This window comes from Carcharodon carcharias, chromosome 12 (assembly GCF_017639515.1).
Source record: "Carcharodon carcharias isolate sCarCar2 chromosome 12, sCarCar2.pri, whole genome shotgun sequence".
Classification (NCBI taxonomy): Eukaryota; Metazoa; Chordata; class Chondrichthyes; order Lamniformes; family Lamnidae; genus Carcharodon; species Carcharodon carcharias.
The window spans coordinates 1,351,628-1,371,680 of NC_054478.1; the positions used below are offsets into that span (position 1 = coordinate 1,351,628).

The 20,053-nt window shown below is 48.9% G+C and overlaps 1 protein-coding gene across 3 annotated transcripts in view; it reads right to left on the reverse strand.

Annotated features, from left to right (window-relative positions):
• ankzf1 (ankyrin repeat and zinc finger peptidyl tRNA hydrolase 1) overlaps positions 1 to 20,053 on the reverse strand; it is a 96,490-nt gene that overhangs the window by 43,177 nt on the left and 33,260 nt on the right. For 2 of the 3 annotated variants that reach the window (XM_041201403.1, XM_041201401.1), the window contains exons 7-8: positions 5,940 to 6,162; positions 3,945 to 4,043 (exon numbers count right to left, since the gene is read on the reverse strand). In XM_041201403.1, the coding sequence (XP_041057337.1) occupies positions 3,945 to 4,043; positions 5,940 to 6,162 (322 nt within the window). The remainder of the gene's footprint in view (positions 1 to 3,944; positions 4,044 to 5,939; positions 6,163 to 20,053) is intronic. The other variant, XM_041201402.1, reaches the window with a different exon arrangement.

A 20,053-nucleotide genomic window follows, 5' to 3' on the forward strand; every position in this document is an offset into this window, starting at 1 on the left:
TGACCCCTTGATCTAGACCCCCCACCCCCCCAGCCAGAGGAAACATCATCCCTGCATTCAGTCTGTCCATCCCTGTCAGAATTTTATACGTTTCAATGAGATCCCCTCTCATTCTTCTAAACTCCAGTGAATACAGGTCTAGTCAGCCCAATCTCTCCTCACATAACAATCCTGCCAATCCCAGGTATCAGTCTATTGAACTTTTGCTGCACTCCCACTATGGCAAGTATCAAAACTGCACACAGTACTCCAGGTGTGGTCTCACCAAGGCCCTGTACAGCTGCAGTAAGACACCCTTGCTCCTGTACTCAAGTCCTCTCGCAATGAACTCTTGATCTTAGGGTTACAAACCCAGTACCATAACCACTTGGCTATTTAGGCCAAGCCCCTCTCGCAATGAAGGCCAACATACCATTTGTCTTCTTAACTACTTGCTGCACCTGCATGCTTGCTTTCAGTGATTGGTGTACAAGGACACCCAGGTCCCCTTTGTACATCAACATTTCCCAACCTATGACTCTTTAAATAATACTCTGCCATTCTGGTTTTCCTGCTGGAGTGGATAACTTCACACTTATCCACGTTAAACTGCATCTGCCATGTATTTGCCCATTTTCTCAACCTGTCTAAATTGACTTGAAGCCCCTTAACACCTCTGTACCACACGTCCCCACCTAGTTTTGTGCTGTCAGCAAACTTGGGCAGATAGAGTAGAGAGAGAGAAATTATTGCTGACAACTGGAGAATCTAGAACTAAGGCCATTGTCCAAGTGTTAGAGACAGAAGGTTCAGGAGTGAAATTAGGAACACTCCAACACATAAAGGGTGGTAGGAGTTTTGAATCTCTTCCACAAATGACAATTGATGCCAAATCAGTTTTTAATTTCAAATGAGATTGACATATTGTTAACCAAAGGTACTAAGGATATCGTGCGAAAGCGTGTACATAGGCAGCTAGGTCACAGATCAGACTGATCTCATTAAATGGTGGAAGAGGTTTCAGGGGCTGAAGGCCTCCTCCTGTGCATACTTTATATCACAATCTTTCTATGGATTTAATATCGGAGTTCAGCAGTAATAATGGTGGCTGGCACCGAGCCGACTCTGCCAGCGACGGGCACCGAGCCGACTCTGCCAGCGACGGGCACCGAGCCGACTCTGCCAGCGACGGGCACCGAGCCGACTCTGCCAGCGACGGGCACCGAGCCGACTCTGCCAGCGACGGGCACCGAGCCGACTCTGCCAGCGACGGGCACCGAGCCGACTCTGCCAGCGACGGGCACCGAGCCGACTCTGCCAGCGACGGGCACCGAGCCGACTCTGCCAGCGACGGGCACCGAGCCGACTCTGCCAGCGACGGGCACCGAGCCGACTCTGCCAGCGACGGGCACCGAGCCGACTCTGCCAGCGACGGGCACCGAGCCGACTCTGCCAGCGACGGGCACCGAGCCGACTCTGCCAGCGACGGGCACCGAGCCGACTCTGCCAGCGACGGGCACCGAGCCGACTCTGCCAGCGACGGGCACCGAGCCGACTCTGCCAGCGACGGGCACCGAGCCGACTCTGCCAGCGACGGGCACCGAGCCGACTCTGCCAGCGACGGGCACCGAGCCGACTCTGCCAGCGACGGGCACCGAGCCGACTCTGCCAGCGACGGGCACCGAGCCGACTCTGCCAGCGACGGGCACCGAGCCGACTCTGCCAGCGACGGGCACCGAGCCGACTCTGCCAGCGACGGGCACCGAGCCGACTCTGCCAGCGACGGGCACCGAGCCGACTCTGCCAGCGACGGGCACCGAGCCGACTCTGCCAGCGACGGGCACCGAGCCGACTCTGCCAGCGACGGGCACCGAGCCGACTCTGCCAGCGACGGGCACCGAGCCGACTCTGCCAGCGACGGGCACCGAGCCGACTCTGCCAGCGACGGGCACCGAGCCGACTCTGCCAGCGACGGGCACCGAGCCGACTCTGCCAGCGACGGGCACCGAGCCGACTCTGCCAGCGACGGGCACCGAGCCGACTCTGCCAGCGACGGGCACCGAGCCGACTCTGCCAGCGACGGGCACCGAGCCGACTCTGCCAGCGACGGGCACCGAGCCGACTCTGCCAGCGACGGGCACCGAGCCGACTCTGCCAGCGACGGGCACCGAGCCGACTCTGCCAGCGACGGGCACCGAGCCGACTCTGCCAGCGACGGGCACCGAGCCGACTCTGCCAGCGACGGGCACCGAGCCGACTGCGCCAGCGACTGGCACCGAGCCGACTGCGCCAGCGACTGGCACCGAGCCGACTGCGGCAGTGATTGGCACTGAGTGGACTGTGGCATTGATGGTGGTGATTGGCACTGAGTGGTCTGTGGCAGTGATGGTTGTGATTGGCACTGAGTGGTCTGTGGCAGTGATGGTGGTGACTGGCACTGAGTGGTCTGTGGCAGTGATGGTGATTGGCACTGTGTGAACTCTGGCAGTGATGGTGGTGATTGGCACTGAGTGGACTGTGGCAGTGACAATGGCTGAAGTGATGGTGTCAGTGGTTGGCAGCTTGTTTCGTTCCCCAGTCCTGGTGCTGGGTGGCCGCTCTGGCCGTCTCTTCAGGTTTGGTGCCTGAAAGCTTATGTGAGCTGGACAGAAGCGAGTACAAGGCTGAGGGCAAGGAGCTGAATCTCCTGGTGGTGGAGGGAAGGCTGAACTCCATGAAGCTTGCCTGACTGGAGGCCGTGTTGGCAGCCAACTCCCTCCAGCGTGGCCGCTGCAGCAGCTTGTGGAGCAGCAATGGCGGGGGGGAGACAAGGCCAGGGGGAGAAGCCGTATCCGGTGCTGTGCTGCATGTCTGCCAGGACCTGCACAGAGCTTCGTTCTATCAGAATACAGCTTCAGCCCATGAACTCAATAAAGGATCTCCTGGAGAAATGTAATGCTCATGGGCCATGGAGAATATCTGTCACCAGTGGATTTCCGCTTCACCCTCAAGACTCATGAATAATATTGTTTTCAAATTAACTGTAATAATTTAGTATCTCAGAACTTAAATGGTGCTGTGTGTGGTGACATGAGAATTTTGTACCCAAAATTAATTTCTGAATGGCCAATGAAGTTTGAATTGAATCGAGTTCCTCAAACCCCCAGCGCAGTGTCTGTTCCTGAATCACTGTTTTACAGACAATGCCCAAATTACTACAATGAAAAATAGTCTTTTATGAATTTTTTCCAACTGCACTCAAACTTTCAGGGAATTTTATATTCAAACCTCTGGGTGCAGTTCATCCACATCCTTCTTTTCGCTGGCTGTATCTTCCCAGCAGCTGCTAGCTCTCACTCAGATACACAAAACAATATCTGCCGTCTATGTGCCAATCTCACCAACCTATCCTGGACTTCTGAAATTGTTGACAATCCTCAGTTAGTTAAATCATCTATATGATGATGATTATATCACCTCCTGACTCTCCAAAGCCTGTCTACCATCTACAGGCACAAGTCAGGGTGCTTGCGGAATACTCTACATTTGCCTGGATGAGTGCAGCTCTCACAACACTCAGAAAGCATGACACCATCCAGGACAAAGCACCCCACCCATCACCCCACTCCCTCTACCACTGATGCACAGTAGCAGCAGTGTGTACCATCTACAAGATGCACTGCAGGAACTCACCAAGACTCCTTAGACAGCATCTTCCAAACCCACGACCACTACCATCTAGAAGGACAAGGGCAGCAGATAGATGGGAACACCACCACCTGGAAGTTCCCCTCCAAGTCACTCACCATCCTGACTTGGAAATATATCACCGTTCCTTCACTGTCGCTGGGTCAAAATCCTGGAACTCCCTCCCTAACAGCACTGTGGGTGTACCTACACCACATGGACTGCAGCGGTTCAAGAAGGCAGCTCACCACCACCTTCTCAATACGTGAAGTGGATGAAAGGCTCACTGTGCTTCTCACCTTCTCTCTCCGAATCTGATGCCTCTTGCACTGGTTTCAGCTTCTCGCTCCAAGCTTTCCTGTGTGACTTGTGAATTGTAGCGACATCTGTATCCATTGCTGGAAGAAGCAAAACTTCACTGTAGCAATTTACAGGGCCAATCATAGATCAACGCTGCAGAGGAGATTCCCATGGATCAGCGTGATCACACAGGGCAGCGCCGCCTTAACCTGGGGCTCTCCAGGTCGCCTCCCCTTAGCCTGGGCCTCTCCGCCTCCCCTTAGCCTGGGCCTCTCCGCCTCCCCTTAGCCTGGGCCTCTCCGCCTCCCCTTAGCCTGGGCCTCCCCGCCTCCCCTTAACCTGGGCCTCCCCGCCTCCCCTTAACCTGGGCCTCCCCGCCTCCCCTTAACCTGGGCCTCCCCGCCTCCCCTTAACCTGGGCCTCCCCGCCTCCCCTTAACCTGGGCCTCCCCGCCTCCCTTTAACCTGGGCCTCCCCGCCTCCCCTTAACCTGGGCCTCCCCGCCTCCCCTTAACCTGGGCCTCCCCGCCTCCCCTTAACCTGGGCCTCCCCGCCTCCCCTTAACCTGGGCCTCCCCGCCTCCCCTTAACCTGGGCCTCCCCGCCTCCCCTTAACCTGGGCCTCCCCGCCTCCCCTTAACCTGGGCCTCCCCGCCTCCCCTTAACCTGGGCCTCCCCGCCTCCCCTTAACCTGGGCCTCCCCGCCTCCCCTTAACCTGGGCCTCCCCGCCTCCCCTTAACCTGGGCCTCTCCGCCTCCCCTTAACCTGGGCCTCTCCGCCTCCCCTTAACCTGGGCCTCTCCGCCTCCCCTTAACCTGGGCCTCTCCGCCTCCCCTTAACCTGGGCCTCTCCGCCTCCCCTTAACCTGGGCCTCTCCGCCTCCCCTTAACCTGGGCCTCTCCGCCTCCCCTTAACCTGGGCCTCTCCGCCTCCCCTTAACCTGGGCCTCTCCGCCTCCCCTTAACCTGGGCCTCCCCGCCTCCCCTTAACCTGGGCCTCCCCGCCTCCCCTTAACCTGGGCCTCTCCGCCTCCCCTTAACCTGGGCCTCTCCGCCTCCCCTTAACCTGGGCCTCTCCGCCTCCCCTTAACCTGGGCCTCTCCGCCTCCCCTTAACCTGGGCCTCTCCGCCTCCCCTTAACCTGGGCCTCTCCGCCTCCCCTTAACCTGGGCCTCTCCGCCTCCCCTTAACCTGGGCCTCTCCGCCTCCCCTTAACCTGGGCCTCTCCGCCTCCCCTTAACCTGGGCCTCTCCGCCTCCCCTTAACCTGGGCCTCTCCGCCTCCCCTTAACCTGGGCCTCTCCGCCTCCCCTTAACCTGGGACTCTCCGCCTCCCCTTAACCTGGGCCTCTCCGCCTCCCCTTAACCTGGGCCTCTCCGCCTCCCCTTAACCTGGGCCTCTCCGCCTCCCCTTAACCTGGGCCTCTCCGCCTCCCCTTAACCTGGGCCTCTCCGCCTCCCCTTAACCTGGGCCTCTCCGCCTCCCCTTAACCTGGGCCTCTCCGCCTCCCCTTAACCTGGGCCTCTCCGCCTCCCCTTAACCTGGGCCTCTCCGCCTCCCCTTAACCTGGGCCTCTCCGCCTCCCCTTAACCTGGGCCTCACCGCCTCCCCTTAACCTGGGCCTCTCCGCCTCCCCTTAACCTGGGCCTCTCCGCCTCCCCTTAACCTGGGCCTCTCCGCCTCCCCTTAACCTGGGCCTCTCCGCCTCCCCTTAACCTGGGCCTCTCCGCCTCCCCATAACCTGGGCCTCTCCGCCTCCCCATAACCTTGGCCTCTCCGCCTCCCCTTAATCTGGGCCTCTCCGCCTCCCCTTAATCTGGGCCTCTCCGCCTCCCCATAACCTGGGCCTCTCCGCCTCCCCATAACCTGGGCCTCTCCGCCTCCCCATAACCTGGGCCCCTCCACATCCTATTAACCTGGGCCTCTCTGGACAGTGAAACTGGACTCCCTGTGATCCAGAGGTACCTTTTATTCTGCAGGGTTACATGGGACTCACCATAGATCTCCATGGTGGAAAGAAGTGCATGGACCCGTTTCACTTCTTTGAAGGTGGCTCTCCTGGTGAGGAAAGGAATGCTCCGGAGACGGCTGTCATTCCGGTTTAGGATGGGCTCTTTGCCGCCGAAGAAGATGCTCCTGTTATAGCTGGCAGCTCGGAGGAAGATGGCACTGGCCACTCGCAGAGACTCGGACCAACTCATCAACAAATCCTCAACACCCTGCAGCCAGAAACAAGTACAGGGTGGTTCACCAAAAAAAGCAAACAAATCAATGCTCTGTCATAATTACTGCATACAACCATAGAGTGATACAGCACAGGAGGGAGCCATTCAGCCCTTTGGGCTTGTACTGGCTCCTTGAAAGAGCTATTCCACCAACACCACTCAAAGAACAAAGAAAAGTACAGCACAGGAACAGGCCCTTCTGCCCTCCAAGCCTGCACCGATCATATTACCCGTCAACTAAAACATTTTGCACTTCCGGGGTCCGTATCCCTCTATTCCCATCCTATTCATGTATTTGTCAAGCTGCCTCTAAAGCACCACTATCGTACCTGCTTCCACCACCTCCTCTGGCGGCGAATTCCAGACACTCACTACCCTCTGCATAAAAAACTTGCCCTGCACATCTCCTCTATAGTTTTCTCCTCTCACCTTAAATCTATGTCTCCTAGTAATTGACTCTTCCACCCTGGGTAAAAGCTTCTGACTATCTACTCTGTCCATGCCACCCATAATTTTGTAAACTTCTATCAAGTCGCCCCTCAATCTCTGTCGCTCTAGTGAGAACAATCCGAGTTTCTCCAACCTCTCCGCGTAGCGAATAACCTCCAGACTAGGCAGCATCCTGGTAAACCTCCTCTGCACCCTCTCCAACGCCTCCATATCCTTCTGGTAATGTGGTGACTAGAATTGCACGCAATATTCCAAGTGTGGCCTAACCAAAGTTCTATACAGCTGCAGCATGACTTCCCAGCTTTTATACTCCATGCCCCTGCCAATGAAGGCAAGCATGCCATATGCCTTCCTGACTACCTTATCCACCTGCGTTGCCACTTTCAGTGACCTGTGGACCTGTACACCCAGATCCCTCTGCCTGTCGATGCACTTAAGGGTTCTGCCATTTACTGTATAATTCCTGCCTGCGTTAGACCTTCCAAAATGCATTACTTCGCATTTGTCCGGATTAAACTCCATCTGCCATTTCTCCGCCCAAGTCTCCAACCAATCTATATCCCGTTGTATCCTTTGACAATCCTCTTCACTATCTGCAACTACTCCAATCTTAGTGTCGTCTGCAAACTTACTAATTAGCCCAGTTACATTTTCCTCCAAATCATTTATGTATACTACAAACAGCAAAGGCCCCAGGACTGATCCCTGCGGGAATCTGCTAGTCACAGCTCTCCATTCAGAAAAGCACCCTTCTACTGCTACCCTCTGTCTTCTATGACCAAACCAATTCTGTGTCCATCCTGCCAGCTCACCTCTGATCCCGTGTGACTTTACCTTCTGTACCAGTCTGCCATGAAGGATCTTGTCAAAGGCCTTACTGAAATCCACGTATATAACATCCACTGCCCTTCCATTGTCAATCATCTTTGTCACTTCCTTGAAAAACTCGATCAAGTTGGTGAGACACAACCTCCCCTTCACAAAACCATGCTGCCTCTCACTAATATGCCCATTTGCTTCCAAATGGTGGTAAATCCTGTCATGAAGAATCTTCTCCAATAATTTCCTTACCACTGACGTAAGGCTCATCGGCCTGTAATTTCCTGGATTATCCCTGCTACCTTTCTTAAACAATGGAACAACATTGGCCATTCTCCAGTCCTCTGGGACCTCACCCGTAGCCAGTGAGCATACAAAGATTTCTGTCAAGGCCCCAGCAATCTCCTCCCTTGCCTCCCTCAGGACTCTGGGGTAGACCCCATCTGGCCCTGGGGACTTATCCACCTTAATATTCTTCAAGATGCCTAACACCTCCTCTTTTTTGATCTCAACATGATCCAGGCTATCTACACACTCTTCCCTAGACAAATCGACCGCTAAGTCTTTCTCACTCCTGCTGCTCTTCCCCACAGTCCTCCAAATATTTTCCGCTTCAAGTATTTACCCAATTCTCCTTTTGAAAGATTCCATTGAATCTGCTTCCACACCCTTTCAGGCAATGCGTTCCAGATCACAACAACTCACATGGAAAATTCCTCACCTCCCCTTCTGGTTCCTTTGCCAATTATCTTCAATCTGTGTCCCTCTGGTTACTGACCCTCCTGCCAGTGGACACAGTTTCTCCATAGTTATTCCATCTAAATCCTTCACGATTTTGAACACCACAATTATATCTCTCTTTAATTTTCTTCCCAGCTCATTACATAACTGAAGTTATGAACTGAACATTACATCACCCCTCATATCACGCCTTTAAAACTCCTCTGCACCCTCTCCAAGTATTGAGCACAATACTCCATCTGGTGATTAAAGGTGGAATTATAAAAGTTGGGTATAACTCTCCAGCTTTCATACTTTATGCCTCTGTTAATAAAGCCAAGGATCCAGTCTGCTTTTTGAACTGCCTACTCAACATATCCAGCACCTTCTAAGGTATGTCTACAAGCATTCACTAGATTTTCTGTTCCACCACCCACTTTAAAGTTAAAAGCAAAATACTGCTGGCGCTGGAAATCCAAAATAAAAACAGAAAATGCTGGAAAAACTCAGCAGGTCTGACAGCATCTGTAGAGAGAGAAACAGGATTAACATTTTGAGTCTGTATGACCATTCTTCAGAGGCTCTGAAGCAGGGTCTTACAGACTCAAAAGATTAATCCTGTGTCTCTCTCCACAGATGCTGTCAGACCTGCTGAGTTTTTCCAGCATTTTCTGTTTTTATTTCCACTTTAAAGTTGTACAATTAGTTTATTTTTCATCCAAAATATCTCTCCAATTCTCTACATGAAATTTCTCAACGCACAAAATATTAACATATGAATCAAAATCGCCCTCAGTTAACACTTAAAAAGAAGCTTCTCTGGGCTCCTGAGTATGTAACAGCTTCGAAGCATTCTGGTCCAACAGTCACAATGACGTGCGTTCAAACCCCACACCGGAGATGACAGCTCACAATCCAGGTTACACACCAAGTATCGTACTGAAGGAGTGCTGCAAAGTCGCTGAGGGAATGCTGCACTGTCAGAGCATCAGTACTGAGGGGATGCTGTACAGTCGCAGAGGCAGTACTGAGGGAGTGCTGCACTGTCAGAGGGTCAGAAAAGAGGGAGTGCTGCATTGTCAGAGGGTCAGTACTGAGGGAGTGCTGCACTGTCGGAGGGTCAGAAAAGAGGGAGTGCTGCACTGTCGGAGGGTCAGAAAAGAGGGAGTGCTGCACTGTCGGAGGGTCAGAAAAGAGGGAGTGCTGCACTGTCGGAGGGTCAGAAAAGAGGGAGTGCTGCACTGTCGGAGGGTCAGAAAAGAGGGAGTGCTGCACTGTCGGAGTGTCAGAAAAGAGGGAATGCTGCACTGTCAGAGGGTCAGTACTGAGGGAATGCTGCACTGTCAGAGGGTCAGTACTGAGGGAGTGCTGCACTGTCAGAGGGTCAGTACTGAGGGAGTGCTGCACTGTCAGAGGGTCAGTACTGAGGGAGTGCAGCACTGTCAGAGGGTCAGTACTGAGGGAGTGCTGCACTATCAGAGGGTCAGTACTGAGGGAGTGCAGCACTGTCAGAGGGTCAGTACTGAGGGAGTGCTGCACTGTCATATGGTCAGTACTGAGGGAGTGCTGCACTGTCAGAGGGTCAGTACTGAGGGAATGCTGCACTGTCATATGGTCAGTACTGAGGGAGTGCTGCACTGTCAGAAGGTCAGTACTGAGGGAGTGCTGCACTGTCAGAAGGTCAGTACTGAGGGAGTGCTGCACTGTCAGAAGGTCAGTACTGAGGGAGTGCTGCACTGTCAGAAGGTCAGTACTGAGGGAGTGCTGCACTGTCAGAAGGTCAGTACTGAGGGAGTGCTGCACTGTCAGAAGGTCAGTACTGAGGGAGTGCTGAACTGTCAGAGGGCCAGTACTGAGGGAGTGCTGCACTGTCAGAGGGTAGTACTGAGGGAGTGCTGCACTGTCAGAAGGTCAGTACTGAGGGAATGCTGCACTGTCAGAGGGTCAGTACTGAGGGAGTGCTGCACTGTCAGGGGGTAGTACTGAGGGAGTGCTGCACTGTCAGAGGGTCAGTACTGAGGGAGTGCTGCACTGTCAGAGGGTAGTACTGAGGGAGTGCTGCACTGTCAGAGGGTCAGTACTGAGGGAATGCCGCACTGTCAGAGGGTCAGTACAGAGGGAGTGCTGCACTGTCAGAGGGTCAGTACTGAGGGAGTGCTGCACTGTCAGAGGGTCAGTACTGAGGGAGTGCTGCACTGTCAGAGGGTCAGTACTGAGGGAGTGCTGCACTGTCAGAGGGTCAGTACTGAGGGAATGCCGCACTGTCAGAGGGTCAGTACTGAGGGAGTGCTGCACTGTCAGATGATCAGTACTGAGGGAGTGCTGCACTGTCAGATGGTCAGTACTGAGGGAGTGCTGCACTGTCAGATGATCAGTACTGAGGGAGTGCTGCACTGTCAGATGATCAGTACTGAGGGATTGCTGCACTGTCGGAAGGTCAGCAATGAGGGAGCGCTGCACTGTCAGAGTTTCAGCACTAAGGGAGTGCTGCACTGTCAGAGGGTGAGTACTGAGGGAGCGCTGCACTGTCAGAGGGTCAGTACTGAGGGAGCGCTGCACTCTCAGAGGGTCAGTAGTGAGGGAGTGCTGCACTGTCAGAGGGTCAGTACTGAGGGAGTGCTGTACTCTGAGGGTCAGTACTGAAGGAGCGCTGCACTGTCAGAGGGTCAGTACTGAGGGAGCGCTGCACTCTCAGAGGGTCAGTACTGAGGGAGTGCTGTACTGTCGATGTGCCACCTTTCAGCTAAGAAATTACACCAAGGCCCCATTTGCTTTCTCAGGTGGAACTGAAAAATCCCACTGCCACAATTGGGAGTAGAAAGGGGGAGCTCTTCATTGTCCTGTTGCTTTCGTGATCTTGTTGTGCGTAAATTGGATACAGTATTTCTTAAATTACAACAGTGACAGCATTTCAGATGCACAGCATTGACTTTGAAGTGGTTTGGGACATCTCGACTGGTGTACAGTGCTGTAGGAATGCACGTTTTCCTCCATTGTAGTCCTTGGTACATCAGGGATGTGCTATGCGGTCCTTGACAACGTGGGTTGCAGTGTGGGTGTTGCAAGAATATCCTGAATTCACACTGGCAATCATGCGAACATACGAAATAGGAGAAGTAGGCCATTCGGCCCATCAAGCCTGCTCCGTCATTCAATAATGTCATGGCTGTACTGCTTGTGATTCGAATTCTACATTCCCATCGATTCCCGATGGCCTTTGATTTCCTTGTCTAACAAGAATCTAGCTACCTCCATCTTAAAAATACTCAATGACCCCGCCTCCAACACCTTCTGAGGCAGAGAATTGCAAAGTTGCATAACCCTCAGAGAAAAAATTTCTCCTCATCTCTGTCCTAAAAGGGTGACCCCTAATTATTCAGGGTCTTTTATACTTACATAGAAACATAGAAACTAGGAGCAGGAGTAGGTCATTCGGCCCTTCGAGCCTGCTCCGCCATTCATTATGATCATGGCTGATCGTCCAACTCAATAGCCTGCTCTCGCTTTCTCCCCATATCCTTTGATCCCTTTCGCCCCAAGAGCTATATGTAACTCCTTGAAAACGTACAATGTATTGGCCTCAACCACTTTCTGTGGTAACAAATTCCACAGGCTCACTACTCTCTGGGTGAAGAAATTTCTCCACATCTCAGTCCTAAATGGTCTACCCCATATCCTCAGACTGTGACCCCTGGTTCTGGGCTCCCCCACCATCGGGAACATCCTTCCTGCATCTACCCTGTCTGGTCCTGTTAGAATTTTATAGGTTTCTATGTTATCCCCCCTCATTCTTCTGAACTCCAGTGAATATAATCCTAACCAACTCAATCTCTCCTCATATGTCAGTCCCGCCATCCCAGGAATCAGTCGGGTAAACCTTCACTGTGCTCCCTCTATAGCAAGAACATCCTTCTTCAGATAAGGAGACCAAAACTGCACACAACATTCCAGGTGTGGTTTCACCAAGGCCCTGTATAATTGCAGCAAGACATCCCTGTTCCTGTACTCGAATCCTCTGGCTATGAAGGCCAACATACCATTTGCCTTCTTTACCCCCTGCTGCACCTACATACTTACCTTCAGCGACTGGTGTACGAGGACACCCAGGTCTCGTTGCACATTCCCCTCAATCAAATCACCCCTCACTCTTCTAAACTCCAGTGGAAACAAGCCCAGTCTGGCCAACCTTTCCTCATAAGACAACCCACTCATTCCAGGTATCAATCTAGTAAACCTCCTCTGAACCACCTCCAATACATTTACATCCTTCCTTAAATAAGGAGATCAAACTGCACACAGTATTCGAGATGTGGTCTCACCAATGCCCTGTATAACTGAAGCAAAAGATCCTTACTTTTATGTTCAATTCCCCTCATAATAAAGGATAGCATTCCATTAGCCTGCTTAACCACTTGCTGTACTTGCTTGCAATTTTTTGTGACTCATGCATGAAAACACCTCATTCCCTCTGCATCTCAGAATTCTGCAGTCGTTCTCCATTAAGTAATACTCTGTTTTTACATTCTTCCTGCCAAAGTGAAAACTTCCACATTTTCCCACTTATTCCATCTGCCAGATTTTTACCCACTCACTCAATTTATCTATATCCATCTGCAAACTCCTTGTGTCTTCTTCACAACATATTTTCCTACCTATCTGTGTCATCTGCAAATTTAGCTACCATGCCTTCGCTCCCATCATCTATGTTATTGAAGTAAATTATAAAAAGTTAAGGCCCCAGTACAGACCCCTGTGGGACTCTACTCGTCACATCCTGCCAATCAGACAAAGATCCACTTATGCATACTCTCTTTTCTCTGCCAGCCAGCCAATCCTCAATCCAGGCTACCATGTTACCCCCTACACCATGCGCTTTTATTTTCCACAATAACCTTAGATGTGGCGCCTTATCAAATGCCTTCTGGGAATCCAAGTGCAGCATGTCTACAGGCTCCCCTTTAACCACAACACATGTTGCTCCTTCAAAGAGCTCTATTTGTTTGGCTAAGCATGATTTCCCTTTCACATAACCATGCTCACTCTTGCCAATTACCTTGTGTTTCTCTAAGTCCCCAGATATAACCTCTATAATGATGGACTCTAACACCTTCCCCACTTCAGATGTCAAGCTAACTGGCCTATAGTTTCTTGCCTCCCCACCTTCTTGAATAGAGGAGTTATATTTGCTAATTTCCAGTCTGATAGAACCTTTCCAGAATCTAGGGAATTTTGGAAAGTTAACACCAACGTATCTACAACCTCATTAGCCACCTCTTTTAAGACCCAAGGATGAAGGTCATCTGGACCTGAAGACTTGTCAGCTCAAAGCTCCATCAGTTTGCTCAGCACTGCTTCCCTAGTGATTGTAATTTCACCAAGTTCCTCTCTCCCCTCCACCTCCTGATTTATAGCCATTACTGGAATGTTTTTTATATCCTCCATAATGAAGACAGAAGCAAAATATTTGTTCATTACATCTGTCATTTCCTTATTTTCTACTATTAACTCCCCATTCTCATTATCTAGTAAACCAACAATCACTTTACCTATTCTTTTCCTGTTTAAATAGCTGTAGAATCATTTTAAATACCTTGCTATCGTTTTCACATTTCTAGCTAGCTTCCTCTCACTCTAATTGCTTTCTTCTGGTTAACCTTTTAGTCATTCTTTGCCGTTCTTTATATTCTGACCCAACCATTTGACCTGCTACTCATCTTTGCGCAGTTATATGCTTTCCTTAATTCTTTAGTTAACCCCAGATGGTCGGTCCTCCCCTTTAGAATTTTTCTCTGTAGTAAGAATATACTTATTTTGAGTATTCTGAAAAATCCCCTTAAATGTCTGCCAGTACTTCTCTATTGATCTATCCCGTGGTCTAGCATCCCAGTTCATTTCAGCTAGCTCAGCTTTCATTGCTGCATAGTTGCCCTTATTTAAGTTTAAAATACTAGCCTTAGACTCACTCTTCTCCCTTTCAAACTGGATGTAAAATGCAATCTGCTGTGGTCACTGCTACCTAAGCGTCCCATTACTCAGAGGTCATTAATTCATCCGGTCACATTACATAATGCCAAGTCTAATATAGCCTGCTCTCTGGTTGGTTCCAGAGTGTGCAGCTCTAAGAAACTATCTTAAAAGTATTCTATGAACTCCGCATCAGGCTACAACTGCCAATCTGATTTTGCCAGTTTATATGTAGATTCAAGTCACCCATGATTATTGCCGTCAGTTTATCATAAGCACCCAATATTTCTTCTTGTATACTTTGTCCTAAATTGTGCTTACTGTTAGGGGGCCTGTAGACTACTCTCAGTAGTGACGTCCTTCCCCTAGCATCCCTCAACGCCACCCAAACGCATTCTACATTCTGATCTCCTGAACCAAGGTCATCTTTAACTATTGCACAAATGCCATCCTTGATAACCAGTGCTACCCTACCACCTTTACCTAGCTCTCTATTCTTCTTGCAGGTCATATGCTCCTCAACATTCAGGACCCAATCATTGTCATGCTGCAGCCAGATCCCTGTAATGGCTATCAGATCATATTTATTTACTTTAACATGCGCTATCGATTTGTTTACTTTGTTATGAATGCTATGAGCATTCAGATACAAAGCTTTTAGTTTTCTCCTTTTGTTATATTTGTGACATCTGGTTTTGATTGCTGGTGCATTCCTAGGTTTTTCCTCTCTGTCCCTTCCTGCCATTCTCTGACCCTCATTTTCCTTATTCATAAAGTCGTAGAAGTCTACAGCACAGAAAAAGACCCTTCAGCCCATCGAGTCTGCGCCGGTCAAACAAGTACCTAACTATTCTAATCCCATTTTCCAGCACTAGGCCCATAGCCCTGTATGCCATGGCATCGCAAGTGTGCATCTAAGTACTTCTTAAATGTTATGAGGGTTTTTGCCTCTACCACCCTTTCAGGCAGAATTCCAGATTCCCACCACCCTCTGGGTGAAAAAATTCTTCTTAAAATTCCCTCTAAATCACTTGGCCATCAGCTTAAATCTATGCCCCTGGTTATTGATCCCTACACCAAGGGGAAAAGTTCCTTCCTGTCTACCCTATCTATGCCCCTCATTATTATGATTCTCCTCTCTTACACTGTCTTTATTCTTTGATATACTACATCTTTCCACATTTGCTCCCTTATCCCCACTACATTAAAGACATCTCTACTTCCCTAGTTATGCGGTTCGCAAGAACACTGCTCTCAGTACAATTCAGGTGTAGATCGTCCCAATGTTACAGCCCTCAATTTCCCCAGTACTGGTGCCAGTGCCCCAAAAACCAGAACCCAGTTCTCCCACACCAGTCTTCGAGCTGCATGTTCATCTCTCTAATTTTATTTACCCTATGTCAATTTGCGCGTGGCTCAGGTAATAATTCAGAGATTATTTGAGGTTCTACTTTTCAATTTAGTGCCTAGCTCCTCATACTTTCAATGCAGAACCTTTATCCTTTTTCTACTTGGGTCATTGGTACCTACATGAATCACGACAACTGGATCCTCCCCCTCCCACTGCAAGTTCCTCTAAGCAGAGGTCCTGAACCCTGGTACTAGGCAGGCAACACAGCCATCTGGAATCTCACTCTTTGCTGCAAAGACCTGTGTCAATCCCATTAGACATAGGAGAAGTCGACTATTCGGCCCACTGAATCTGCTCCATCATTCAACGAGACCATGGCTGATCTGATAATCCTCAATTCCACTTTCCTGCCTTTTCCCCATAACCCTCAATTCCCTTACTGATTCAAAATCTGTATCTCAGTCTTGAATATACTTAACGACCCAGCTTCTAGAGCCCTCTGCGGTAGATAATTCCACAGATTCACCAACCTTAGAGAAGAAATTCCTCCTCATCTCTGTCTTAAATGGCAACACCTTACTCTGAGATTTAGCCCTCAGGTCCTAGCCTCTCCCGTAAGGGGAAACAACATCTCAGCACCTACCCAGTTAAGGTAAGAACCCTAAGAATTTTATATGCTTCAATAAGGTCGCCTCTCATTCTTCTAAACTCCAATGAGTTACAGACTCAACCTACTCAACCTCTCCTCAAAAGAAAATCCCTCCATGCCCAGGATCAACCTAGTGAACCTTCTCTGGACTGCCTCCAATGCCAGTATATCTTTCCTTAGATAAGGGGCCAAAATTGTTCACAGTATTCTAGGTGTGGTCTAACTAGTGCCTTGTATAGTTTTAGCAATACTTCCTTATTTTTATACTTCATTTACTTTGAAATAATGGCCAACATTCCATTTGCCTTCCCTATTACCTGTCGAACATATATGTTAGTTTTTTGTGATTCATGTATGAGGACCCCCAAATCTCTCTGTGCTGCAGCTTTCTGCAGTCTTTCTCCATTTAAATAATATTCAGCTCCTCTAATATTCCTGCCAAAGTTCATAACCTCACATTTTCCCACATATTCCATCTGCCAAGTTTTTGCCCACTCACTTACCCTGTCTATTTCCCTCTGTAGACTCTTTGTGTCATCCTCACCACTTGCCTTCCCAACTATTTTTGTGTCATCCGCAAACTTGGCGATAGTACATTCACTTCCCTCATCCAAGTCATTAATATATATTGTAAATAACTGTGGCCCCAGCACTGATCCCCATGGCACTCTAGTAATTTCAGGTTGCCATCCTGAAAATGCCCCCCTTATTCTAACTCTGTCTTCTATTAGTTAGCCAATCCAATGTGAATCCAATTGTATTAGACCATAAGACAAAGGAGCAGAAATTAGGCCAATCGGCCCATCGAGTCTGCTCCGCCATTCAATCATGGCTGATAAGTTTCTCAACCCCATTCTCCCGCTTATTCCCCATAACCTTTGACCCCCGTACCAATCAAGAACCTATCTATCTCGGTCTTAAATACACCAATGACCTGGCCTCCACAGCTTCCTGTGGCAATGAATTCCATAGATTCACCACTCACTGGCTAAAGAAGTTTGCCCTCATCTCTGTTCTAAAAGGTCTTCCTTTTATTACATCTACTGGTTCCCCTTTATCTATCCTGCTTGTTACCTCCTCAAAGAATTCTAATAAATTTGTTAGGCATGATCTCCCCTTCATGAAGCCATGCTGACTCTGCTTGATTAGATTATGTATTTCTAAATGCTCTGCTATTACATCCTTTATAATAGACTCCAACATTTTCCCAATGACAGATGTTAAGCTAACTGGCCTATAGTTACCTATTTTTTTGTCCCCCTCCCTTTTTGAATAAGGACATTACATTGACAGTTTTGCAATCCTCTGGGGCTTTTCCAGAATCTAAGGATTCTTGGATGATTACTACCAGTGCATCCATATCTCTTTGGCTACTTCCTTTAGTATCCTAGGATGCAACCCATCAGGTTCAGGGCACTTTATTGGCCTTTAGCCCCATTAGATTCCCTAGTACTTTTTCTCCAGTGATAGTTATTGTATTTATTTTCTCCGCCACCCCCCCCAACCCCGCTTTTGCCCTTGATTACTTAGTATTTTTGGAATTCTATCAGTATCTTCTACCGTGAAGACTGATGCAAAGTATTTATTGAACTTCTCTGCCATTTTCTGGTTCCCCATTATTATTTCCCCAGACACTCCATCTTTGCTGCAGAGAACAGTATCTATTCCCCTAACTATGCTATCCCCTATTACTACTACACTTCTCTTTTCTCTAACCACTTGAAAGGTGCTCTGTACCAGTTCGCTCATCCTCCTTGCAGTTTGTGTCCTCGTCCACACCGGGGGGGGGGGGGGGGGGGGGGGGGGGGGAGCACTGGCTGAGGCTCCTCCAAAGCTAAATTTTGGATCCCTATATCTGCCTCACTCAGTCACACCCACCTGTCCCTGACCATGGTCCAAATTTGATGTAATTAATCTAATGAGTGTGACTGTCTCCTGAAACAGTGTCCAGGTAACTCTCCCCCTCCCTGATGCGTTGCAGTGTCTGCAGCTCAGACTCCAGCTCATCAACTCTGAGCTGAAGTTCCTCGAGCAGCCAACACTTCCTGCAGGTGATGTCACCGTCAATTGCACCGGCGGCCACCAGCCCCCACCTACTACAGCTGCAACAATTCACCTGCCCAGCCATCTCTATTCTATTTAACTAATTAATTTGGATGTTAAATACTTTAAAAGTGAATTTCTTAACTGTACTCTTCAGCTGTAATAGCGCCTCCTGATTTAAACCAGTCGGCCAATCGAGTGAAACACAGAAGAAAAACCCGCCAATCACCCACCTGTTTTCCTTTGATGTCACACTTCGGCTCTGAGAGGCAGAAACAGGTCCTCCTCTTGCACTCTCTAGTTGCTGCTGACTGCCTGTCTCAGGGTCCTCCTCTCACACTCAGTTATATTATGATTGTCATTGAATAAATGTTGCAAAAACTATCCAAGGCTAAAAATTCACTACCTTTCTGACATGTGCTAGCTCTTGTAATCACTATCTTTACTATATGCTTATCTAATCTCTTTACTTATACAATCTACTTCACAACTGCTACCATGGGACTGGACACAACTCCCAGTACAGTTTTAAATCCTTTTCAATTTCTTAATTCTACCCATCAGGTCTCCATTGGGCTGTTTAACTCTCAACATCCTTTCTTAACATGACCAATCTGCCCTGCACAGCTGAAGCATAATCTCCCTACTTTTATAATCAATTCCCCTCACAATAAATGATAACACTATATTAGCTTTCCTAATTACCTGCTGTATCTGCATACCAGCCTTTTGTGATTCATGCACGAGGATACCCGGGTCCCTCTGCTCTCCAGAGCTCTGCAATCTTTCACCATTTGGATAATATGTTCCTTTTTCATTCTTCTACCCAGAATGGACCATTGCCCACATTATACTCCATTTGCCAGATCTTTGCCCACTCACTTTATCTATCTATATCCCTTTGAAGCCCCCTTATGTCCTCTTCACAATTTACTTTCCTTTGTGTCAGCAGCAAATTTAGCCACCATTCCTTCGGTCCCTTCATCCAAGTCATTTATATAAATTGTAAAAAGCTGAGGCCCCACACTGATCCTTGCAGCACACAGCTTGTCACACCCTGCCAACTCTCTGCTTCCTGTTAGCCAGCCAATCTTCTATCCATGCCAATATGTCACCTCCTGCACCATGAGCTTTTATTTTCCACAATTACCTTGGATGAGGTACCTTATCAAATGACTTCTGAAAATCTAAGTACAGTACATCTACTGGTTCCCCTTTATCCACAGCACCTGTTACTTCTTCAAAGAACTCCAATAAATTGGTTAAACATGATTTCCCTTCCACAAAGCCATGTTGACTCTGCCTGATTACCTTAAATTTATCTAAGTGCACTGTTGTAATGTCTTTAATAATAGCTTTTAACACATTCCCTATGACAGGTGTTAAGCTAACTGGCCTATGGTTTCCTGCTTTCTGTATCCCTCCTTTTTTGAATAAAGGAGCTACATTACCTATTTTCCAATCTAATGGAATCTTTCCCAAATGTAGTGAATTTTGGAAAATTAAAACCAACATATCAACTATCTCACTGGCCACTTCTTTTAACATCCTAGGATGAAATCCATCAGGACCCCGGGACTTGTTAACTCACTAAGCACCACTTCCCTGGTGATTATAATTTTCCTGAGTTCCTCCCTCCCTTCCAATTGCTGATTTACAGCTATTTCTGGGATGTTACTTGTATCCTCTATAGTGAAAACTGATGCAAAATACCTGTTTAATTCATGTGCCATCTCCTTATTTTCCATTATTAATTCCCCAGACTCACTTCCTGTAGGACTAATGCTCACTTTGTTAACTCTTTTCTTTTTAAAATATCTGTAGAAAGGTTTACTATTTGTTTTTGTATTTCTAGCTAGCTTTCTCTTGTGCTCTAGTTTTTCCCTCTT